General features: G+C 45.5%; 1 protein-coding gene across 1 annotated transcript; it reads left to right on the top strand.

Annotated features, from left to right (window-relative positions):
• Window positions 1-729: 729 nt before the first annotated feature.
• On the top strand, window positions 730-7,026 carry dselb (dermatan sulfate epimerase like b). Its single transcript, XM_075452717.1, has one exon. The coding sequence runs from the start codon at window positions 1,614-1,616 to the stop codon at window positions 5,334-5,336; it is 3,723 nt and encodes a 1,240-aa protein (XP_075308832.1). The 5' UTR covers window positions 730-1,613; the 3' UTR covers window positions 5,337-7,026.
• The last annotated feature ends 3,906 nt before the right edge of the window (window positions 7,027-10,932 follow it).

The following is a 10,932-nucleotide window of genomic DNA, read 5'->3' as shown; positions in this document are numbered from 1 at the left end:
CAGATCATTTTTCTGAAAAAGGGGCCGTTAAGAGAGATTACAGTCGTTTGGTGTTAAATTTAGGTGAGGTTACATGTAGATTGTGATTGGTTACTGCCTCTTAAGAAAAGTGGATTCCAGCAAAACACAGTACTCAAAACTGTGCTCGTGTCTAGCATTTATGGTTCCTGTAAATTGCACCAATAAACTGACAGTAAGTTGTACAAACTGCTCACAATATTTTAACTACACTGATCTGTTTTTGTTGTTGGTTAATTGACCTTTTGTCACAGAAAAAAATAATTAATCTGTGAAAGAACAAGAGAATAAATTGAGAAACATAAAGTAAAAAAGAAATGATTAAATATACATATATATAAAAAAAGAATAAATCAGTATTTTATCATTTATTTGGATATAATTTAATGTAAATTCTCAGCTGCTTTTGCCTTTTCCAAACTGAAGCTTTGCTACGATTGAAGATGAAGCTTTAGTTTATAGGATTGTTCATGTTCATTTCAATAAAATGCTAATTTAATGAGTCCTGTGCATGATTAAGAAAAGGTACAAAAAGTGTGTCTCTATGACTAAATCTTCTAACAAGGACTATAACACAATAGGATTAGAAAATATTCTATGTAAAGAAAAGAAAGGAAACACAAGGCTGGGCTTCTGAAGTCAGGGCTCCCTCTACAGTTTGTACAGTAGAAATGTTTCCATCTGGTGCAGAAAAACAATCAAACCGACTGTGTTGAACAGTCAGGAGGACACAACGGAGACGCGCCCGGAGATTACGCACACACACAAAGCACGTTTGTGAGATGCGGCGGGCAAACAAATATCCCCACTGATGGAGCACATTTCCATGTGGACTATTCTTCATTCAGGAGGATGTTTTCCAGTTTCCTGCGGACAGCCGGGGAAATGTCTCATGCTTTGAATACTTGAGGGCTGACGACAACTTTCCTCCTTTCGGACTTCAGCACACTCAGCGGAGGTCAAAAGCGTGGAGGAAAGAGGAAAAAGGAGAGAACCGACTTTCACAGCGCAAACGGACAGATTTCCCGATGAGGTTTTGCGCACAGGAGCACCAACAGCAATGTTCTCCGCGGAGATGCGGTGTTTGCTGAGGCTCCTGCCCGCGGATGATGCCACTCGGTCGGGCTGCACACGGAGCCTTTGGGCGGCCGTGATTGGACCGGACACAGACTGGGGCTGACAGATGTTTGTCCGAGAGCAAATGTTTAGGGGAGGAGATCAATCTGAGTTACGGGCAAGCTGGGAGATGCCAGTGTTTGGGAGCACCTGTATTAACACGAGGACGGAGGACAACCTGCAGACATGAGGATGTTTTTCTCTTGGATTTCTATTGAAAACAGCACAGAAAGATCTGCTAAACCATCAGACGCTTATTTGCATTTAGTGTGACATGTTTAGCTGCCTTTGCGAACTATAAGCAGATTGTTACAGGTGGATGTGGACTGTGTTTGCTCTTGCACTGAAGTTTTTCTTGATTATCAACACCCTGGACTATAGAATTATTATATATTAAGAAATATATATTTAACAGACAATTGCACCTTGTAACAAATGTATTTTACTTGGACTTTCACTCTGAAATCATAACTGAACTCATGGGACATTACCAGAACACTTTTAAAGAAGCCAGCAGCTTAATTTTGTGGAGTAATCAAGTAAAAATGGGCCGTCAGACGCCGTACAGCATGGCTGTAAACTGGGTTATATATTTTGTTATTTTATTACCACTGTTCGCAGTGGGGACAGCCTTCTCGGGGGTCTTCAACAGCACTGACAGAGACGTATTTCCTGATGATTTGCTGCAGGTCAAGCTCACACAGAACAGAGAGACCGAGCAGTGGAAACTCCACTCGGTTGATTCCCATCCCAACCTATATTTTAACCAACTGGATGTGTTGCGCTTGAGGCAAAGGTCCTCCACCACCCACAGTCACATATTTAAAGTCATCCGGGCGGCCGTGCTCACCATGCTGTCTAATGTCCCCTTTTACATGGCCCCTGTGAAACACGAGGAGTTTACAAGCAAGTGGAATGAGATTTATGGGAATAATCTGCCTCCCCTGGCCCTCTACTGCCTGCTGTGTCCCGAGGACTCTGCAGCCCTGCAGTTTCTTATCAAATTTATGGACAGGATGGCTGAATACCCGGACTGGAAGGTGACCAGCGCACCGAACGATGAGGTCCCCATGGCACACTCTCTCACTGGGTTTGCCACCGCTTATGACTTTATTCACTCCTACCTGGATGAGCGCAGAAAGGATGTTTACCTCAAGAAAATTCGCTCTGAGACAGAAGAGCTCTATGAGCTCTCGAAGTACAGAGGGTGGGGGAAACAGTATCTCCAAAATCATCAAACCACAAACATATTAGCGATCCTGACCGGTGCGATAGTGGTGGGATCACACAACGACCCAGAGTCAATGATCTGGAAACAAGTGGCTGTGAACTACATGGAGAAAACGATGTTTCTTCTGAATCATGTCGTCGACGGGTCTCTGGACGAGGGAGTCGCCTACGGAAGCTACACAGCCAAGTCCATCACGCAGTACGTCTTCTTAGCCCAGCGTCATTTCAACATCGACAACATGCAGAACAACTGGCTGCGAGAACACTTCTGGTTTTATTACGCCACTCTGCTGCCGGGCTTTCAGAGAACCGTCGGCATCGCAGACTCCAACTACAACTGGTTCTACGGGCCGGAGAGCCAACTCGTTTTCCTCGACACCTTCGTCATGAGGAACGGAACGGGGAATTGGCTGGCTCAGCAGATCAGAAAGCACAGACCCAAAGACGGTCCCATGGGGCAGTCGTCTGCTCAGCGCTGGGCTACACTTCACACCGAGTACATCTGGTACAACTCCCACCTCACACCGCAACCTCCCCACCACTTTGGCAAAGCGAGAATGCACATCTTCTCAAACTGGGGTGTGGTTACCTACGGAGCCGGGCTTCCCAATGGCCAGAGTAACACTTTTGTCTCCTTTAAGTCCGGCAGGTTGGGTGGCCGTGCGGCTTATGACATCGTGCATGACAAGCCTTACTCCTGGGTGGATGGCTGGAACAGCTTTAACCCCGGCCACGAGCACCCGGACCAGAACTCTTTCACGTTTGCCCCCAATGGACAGGTGTTTGTGTCCGAAGCACTATATGGTCCAAAGTACAGCTACCTAAACAATGTTCTGGTGTTCAGTCCTTCTCCCACCAGCCAGTGCAACAGTCCATGGGAGGGTCAGTTAGGGGAGTGTGCAAAGTGGCTGCGGTGGACTGATGAAGGGGTGGGCGATGCCAGGGGGGAAGTGATCGTTGCCTCCTCACACAGGGACACCATGTTTGTGAGTGGGGAAGCAGTCTCAGCTTATTCCCTCGCCATGAGACTGAAGAGCGTTTTTCGAGCCTTACTCCTGCTCAACTCACAGACGCTGCTGGTGCTCGACCACGTGGAGAAGTGGGACGATTCGCCCGTGAGGTCTCTCAGTGCTTTTTTCCACAATCTCGACATTGACTTCAAATACGTTCCCTTCAGATTCATGGACAGATATAACGGCGCCATGATGGATGTGTGGGACGCTCATTATAAAATGTTCTGGTTCGACAGCCAGGGTCACAGCCCTGAAACTAGGATCCAGGAGGCAGAGCAGGCAGCAGAGTTTAAAAAGAGGTGGACGCAGTATGTCAACGTCACTTTTCAGATGACGGGCACAGTCAGCAGAGTAGCTTACGTGTTGCACGGGCCATACGTCAAAGTGTCCAACTGCAGATTTATAGAAAACAGCAAAAATGGAGTCAGGCTGTCTTTGACCATAAATAACACGGAGAAGATCGTCTCTATAGCGACTAACTACAAAGACATTGGAGCAAGGTTGTCTTATTTAGGGTTTGGCGGTCACTGTAAAGTCGAGGACAGATATCAAATCACGAGATACGGCTTTGGGACGCAGCTCCTCCCCAAACACGTCAGTGGTGACAATCAGCTGTTTGACATTGGATTCACAGTTAATGTGGTGGCAGGGGTCGTGCTCTTCGTGGCCGTAGGATTTCTGGCCATGCAGAGAAAGTTTTACGTTTGCTTCAGCAGGCTGATGCGTTACGCCTTCCTCACCGTGCTGATTCTGTGGATAGCCGAGCTGCTGTTCGTGTCTAACAGCTGCGATCAGCTTCTCTGCGGGGTGAAGTGGAAAGGTGCGGGCGCCAAGAGCGAAGTAAACAAACAAATCAGGCTGTACGAACAGCACCGCTTCCCCCTCCCCACCGTTGTCATAACAACCCTCCCCGGTTCAGGGTCGGACATACTAAAGCATCTTTTCTACAACAGCTCGGACTTTGTTTACATTCGGGTTCCCACCGAGCATGTGGACGTTCCCGAGAGCGAGTTTGAGTTCGACTCGCTGATCGACGCCTGCGAGTGGTCCAGGACGGACGCAGTGCACGGGCGCTTCAAGATCATTCAGGGCTGGCTGCACTCGCTGGTGTACAACACCAAGCTGCACTTGCAAAATATTCAGCTGGCAGAGAGCAGCAGGGTCAAAGCGCCCCCGAGAGTCAGCACCCCCAGGGACCGAAAGAAGAGGTCCAGGCGGAAAGAGCCGGCGTCCGAGCTGAAGGGCAAACTGAGGGCCAGTCTGGACAGGGATGCTGAGTATGTCAGGGAGATGAGACGCCATGTTGCAGAGTACCCCAATTCTCGGGTGGTCCTAAACATGCGGAGTGGGAGCTGGACACTTAAACTGCCTTTCATTCAGGAGGTGGTGGGACCCTCCCTGAGGACAATCTATTTGGTAAGAGACCCGCGAGCGTGGATTTATCTCATGGTTTATAACAGCAAACCCAGCCTTTATACCCTCAAAAATATCCCGCAGCACCTTTCCTTGATATTCAAGGAGGATTCTGTTAGTTACGGGTGCCCTGCTGTGGCCCCAGAGTTTAAAATAATCCAGAGGCTGCTGTCCCGTTCTGAGACAAACCCTGTTTTGATTCTGGCAAATCTGTGGCTGGCTCACACCGCAGCAGCACTGAGGGTCAGCGAGAGCCTTCCCATCGAGTCCTACCTCCAAGTGAGGTTCGAGGACGTGGTTAACTACCCCCAGGAGACGGCAGAGACCATACACACCTTCCTGGGGGTGCCCGTCTCACCCGAAGCCCTCAATCAGCTGATATTCACCACCTCCACCAACCTGTACAACCTGATGTATGAAGGCGACATCTCACCAGCGAATATCAACATCTGGAGACAGAAAATGCCTCGAAAGGACATCAGACTGGTGGAGGATGTGTGTGGAGGTGTGATGAAGCGGCTGGGTTACGCCAGGTTTGCCAGTTAACTGCTGCTGGTCGGCTCATCAGCGAGTTGTCATGTTTACTGTGGCTGGCAGCCACGGTTTTTGTCCTTTTTGCACTGACAAAACAGAAGATGTTTAGAGTTGATGGACTTGGAACGTCTGTGTTCAAGTGTTTTCTCTCATCGGGGTCGTGTGCAAGGACTCGTGCCAATTATGGCGACAGATATCTGCGAGGGGAGAACACAGGTTACATCAAAGTTGGTGTTGTTTCCCCCCCGGCGGCCCTTCGCACTGACCTGTAGCACTACTTCATTGAGTGAGACTTTAAATCTTTGCTGTCTTACATGCAGAGGAGTATCGCTGGATTTCAGCATAAATGTTATTGACCTTCAGCACAGCAGCTTCATTTCTGTCTTAGTAAGAGAGTTTTTTTCCACTGCTAATCTGTGGCGTCAAAGAGATGATTCATGTGTGTATTTATTTAACTGTTTTTTTGTTTTCTGGATGGGGTATATTAACTGGTTTGGGAGAGATATGTAAAGATGTTATGAAGCTCACTTACTGTAGAAACGTAGTAGCTTTTCAACACTGATTCGGCCGTTTTACTATCAGAACTCGTGTGTGTTGTTTCCCTTTAAGACTCAAAGCAGAGAAAAAGAAGACTGAAGAGATACATGCTTAAATGACAAGGTTGTATTTTTATGACATCACCAGACAGATTTTTATTTTGATGCTCAAATATGTAAAGAAGCACTTTCACAGGGGTTCTTATGATTGTATGTGGGACTTGATTAGCTCGGAAAATATAAAACTTGAGGATATTAACGCCTGGAGGAAGAAGTATTTATGGGTTCCAAAGACATATCCCAAAGGATGGAGAATGAATACGATTATTATAACGACTCCCTTTAGCGTTTATTGAATCAGAGGGAAGTGCTTAATAGGGATCAAACTGAAAAAAAAAAAAAAAACGACTGTCAGCCTTGACACATTTCTACTCAAAGCAGTTTCCAAAGCATTCCCCTCAGCTGCTCGTATTAATCTGCCGTAACCGAGGCTGCGTTTCAGTGCCGTGAGCTCTTCAGTACGACCAACCGGAGGAAACGCTCACAGCACAAGTTTCCTGTTCTTGACCCAGAGTTCCTTAGCCAACGATCTTTTAGGTTTTTTTAGTCTGCAAATAGTCCAGCGAGCAGCGCACTGAACAGGGGGATGAATAACAAGTATAGCTTAAAAAAAAAAAGAAGCAAACCGAGAGACCGTTTCTACTCTGTGATGTTAAGCTGTGGCTTTGGCAAAAATGCACGCTGCTCAGTAAGCTTTGATGCTGTCTCGCTTCAACATTTCTGTACTGTAAATGGATCGTATGTAAAATGCAGATGGTGCACTCATTTATAGACTCTTTGTTGCATTTGTACGCACAGACAAAGAAAGCCCATTTGGAAATATCCATCCTTTCTCGACTGGTTTGTTTTCTCTCTCTGTGAACACTGAAACCCTTGACTGGCTGGAAAACCCGTTTGATGTTTGTGGTCTTTGAATGTGTAGACTTGGCAGACATGCTTTCACTTTGGTGTTGCAATCCCGTTACCGACTCTGTTTTGTATTTGCTGGTGAGGATACGGTTCCTTGCTTCTGTGGCCTTGAATTACAGTCGTTTCTTTACAACATTTTTTTTTTTCTGTGGGCAGTGGAGATTATGTAAAGAAAACAATAAATTCATAAATATATTGGCAACCAGTCTGTGTGTGGATGCAGTGAATTATCATTCATTATGATAATGGTGTGTTTTCCTGTGATTATATGTCACGAGTTCTCATGCTTCCGTTGAACCGGCTATTATCCGTCACCAGAAAAGATACATACTGTAAATTTTAATTCGTACATGCTCTCTTTCACTGTGATTACCGCTAACCGACGGGCACCGTGTCTGTTGGGGCAGATGTCACTGCGCTGCCACAATTACGCAGCAGCAGAATCTCTGTGCTATTAGACATGGATGACAGAAACCTAATTGCTTATGCGGCTGATGTTCACGACGAGGAGGAGGCAACAATTAAAAACATGTCAGGAAGTTCTTCTGCGTCGCTCTGACTGGAGAAAGAGACGCCCGCCTTTCCTCGTGTCTCTGTGGTGAGTCAGTGGTTTTCTTACTCATTTGTTCCTGATTCCTCCTGCAACACTGACGCTTGGCGGAGTCCTCTTTGCCTAATCCTGCCACGGAAAGGAACATTATCCTTCTGACCTCAGGCACATTCTTTGTGAAGGAGGCTATTACAAGAGTGGACTTGCTCGTGAAGTGGTCTGTTTTGAATCAGTCAGAAGCTACGATTCATCTTTAATATTCTTGCACATATACACACTGATATCATTGTTCGGTGTTGCTTTCTAATCATCCAGCTTTTTTGCAGAGAGTTGTGCTTTGAAGGGTAATAACCTACCTCACCCGTGGATAGAGATGTCTCCTCTAAACTCCAGGCAGAAGAAGAGATAAAACAGCCGCATGAAGCAGAGCTCTGTGGTCCCTCTTTCCTCTAACATTCATCAACACAATGAGCCCTCGCATTTGTCTTGTCACTTCTTGGGGGGGGGGGGGGGGGGGGGGGGGGGCTCAACCTTGTGTTGGAAACCTCTACCTTTCATCCATTTGTAAGAGTTATTTGTGGTTCTGTTATTATTTACCCAAATAAAAGATAAGGAACCTCACTTCATGTGTTCCTCTGCAGGGCACCGGCACGTTTATTAACTATTTATGAACGTCCACAACAGCAGGCTGCAGGAAACCTGCAGCAAACCCTTTAAAAATGACTTATTACCAACAATATCTGGAAACCACGAAGCAGAATTTATTACAGCTATGTGCGACTAATTGGAGGACACTCAATTGTGTGTTGTCAGCATTAACATCAGCTTCAGGTGAGATCACGTCTTATTCAGAGGAGCCAAACGTGGCTTTAGGCTGATAAGGCGGTCTGTGTAAATATTCTTATCTTGTGGGCATAAAAATCGCCACTCCTGCACACAAACATTCACAGCTAATAAAAAGGCTGTTTGGGAGAGTTGTTTCTATCTTAAAGGATATACTTTAAATGAGTTTTATAAGTAGTGAAAAAGAAACTTTAAGGACATTATTTATGAGGTGTTACTGTCAAATAATATGATGTGTTTCTTACTATCGAATGACCGTCACAGTCACAGCTTCCACGAACCTGTGGCACTGATCTCTGCTCTAATTAATCTTTTATTTTTATTATTCTCACCATGGGAATCAGGGGATCTGCACGGGTGAGTCCAGGGAGAGAAATAGGCACCAAAACCACATTATTTATTATTTATTCACAATGAAAATCAGCTGTTTAGGGCTGTTGTCTTTTTTTGCATCCAGGGTCAGAGTTTGGTTAATTTTATTTGTTCAACGCCGTGCAGGTAAGAGGAGCAGGGATCCTCTGTTTTATGGACCCATCCTGATTTACACATTCAGCAATGAGTAAGAGTTTGCATGATAAACATCAGAAAGCAAATTAACTGCATATTGTGTGCTGAGAGGCTGTTTATTACACTTTACTGATGATTTTAGGCATCATCCATGCAAAACAGAGATGGATGACAACACCAAAATAATTTCCATATTTCAGAGAGCTTGAAGAGATGTTTAGGAATTACATTTTCAGGCTTTTAGCCTTGGCGCCTTCCCGGGGGAGCGGGGCTCGCTTTAGTGTGCCCTTTCCGCTCCTGTGAGCGAAGACGTGCACAAAGATTAATTAAAACAAGAGAACTACACTGTATCAAGTGTTGGAGCAGCATGTTGGATGCACATAGCTGTAAAACATGTCCTTGAATTATAATTAATTCGCTCAACAGCTGATGATCTCATTCAGGATTAATTCTTTTCTCGTGTGACATAAACATTTAACTTCAGAACTGTTTATTAAGCATTTGGTAAAAAAGTTATCACCCATTCATGATTTTGACTATTACTTATATTAGTGCTTAATACCCGCTGTTTGAAAGGCATTGGTGGAGGGTGTCTGCTGTAAAAGCCTTAGAGAGGGAACACAGATTATCTTCACAGATAATCTGAACATAATAGCAACACCAATGGCTTTGTGTCTTCCCTGTAAAGCTCACATGCATCCGTCTGTGGAGAATAGCTCTGAAAAATAAGGATGTTTTTAAAAGGAATGAGCATAATGCAAGAGTTTTCTTCTGTAGAATTTATGCCACGTCTGAAAATAACGCTTCATGAAATCCTTCTGATGTCTGATCACAAGAAGCAGATTTGCAGAACTAATTCAAACTAGGAGGTTGCCTCGTAGATTATCTTTGATGTTCGATAACCGATGAATAATCACCGCATGAAATCCGGTTTTACAGAGAAAACGATGAGAAGCAGCGGTGTAATCTGACGCCGGCTAAGTGATCCCACTGCCTTCTCTCTCACGGAGGTTATCCAGATAGAAAAGGGGACTCCATTTCAGCTGAGTAGACACAGCCTTTCCTTTTCCACCTTTATCTTCTGCCTCCGGTGAATCCAGGTCCCAGGAGAGCCTCTCCCTCACCAGCAGCCGTCGCTCCTGCCACTGCTCATTAATTAACCTTTGCTGTAGCCGCCGGCAGCCATAGAGTAGCCTGATATTCTGGAGGAGAAGTAATCATCGATACTCCACGAGCCGGAGAATTAGCTCACTAATGGAGAACAACACCGTCACTATTAAGAGTTTCAAAACTCGAATGGAGATTTTAATGTGCGGCTTGATGACACCTTGCCCTTCAAACGTCAGTGGAGAAACTCGAGTTGACTTTACTGACGAGGCGTAAGCAGCTGTCCTATATTTAGTCATTTTCACAGTGGTAAACAAGGGCCGCCTATCCCACTGTTCAAATTTACCTGCTGATGACACCGCTGTGCTTGGATACAGGGACGTGTGGATCCCAGGGTTCGCCGCTAATAAGAGATGACTTGCAGTGAAATATGGCGCGCTGTCAATTTGCAGCTGGTGGGCGAGTCATTTCTGGACTGAAAATGGGATCTTCCGTGCCAATAAAGCACAGCGGCCACTGCTGATGAAGCCCAGTCTGGGAAATCCAACCAGATGAGGAATTTTTGAATTTCACTTCAGCCAAATCTCTTGTTAAAATTGGCTTTGTTCTTAGACATTAGAAATGCTGTACTTTTCCACGATGACCTTAAGTGATCCAGGAATAGTGAGACAAAACAATTAGCCTGGGAAAGCAGGTGCAAGATTCACACACACACACGTTGTTTGGCTTATTCAGAGAATATGACAAAGCATGTTGAACCTGCTCATGTCCAATCATACTCGGTCGAGTGTGAGTCCAACCTATGTGTCATATAAATACAAAAGATACCCGGAAATCGAGGCTTGGTCTGACGGAATTTCCTGCGGGAGCTCTGTTCCACTGAGCCCAGCGCTGATATGCTTGACGTGTGACTACCAATAAACACTTTATTTAACTTGAGATTCCTCCGGCTTGTTCTTGAGCTTCCAATGAAAGAATCGAGCTAATAATTTGGTGCCGTGACCCGGATTGCACTTAAGCACACGTTTTGGCTCCCAAGGGTGCACTTTAGCACGCGTTTTGGCTCCCAAGGGTGCACTTTAGTACGCGTTTTGGC

This window comes from Odontesthes bonariensis, chromosome 20, assembly GCF_027942865.1.
Source record: "Odontesthes bonariensis isolate fOdoBon6 chromosome 20, fOdoBon6.hap1, whole genome shotgun sequence".
Classification (NCBI taxonomy): domain Eukaryota; kingdom Metazoa; phylum Chordata; class Actinopteri; order Atheriniformes; family Atherinopsidae; genus Odontesthes; species Odontesthes bonariensis.
Note: the sequence above shows the minus strand (reverse complement) of the source record. Positions and strands in the feature narration are given on the sequence as shown.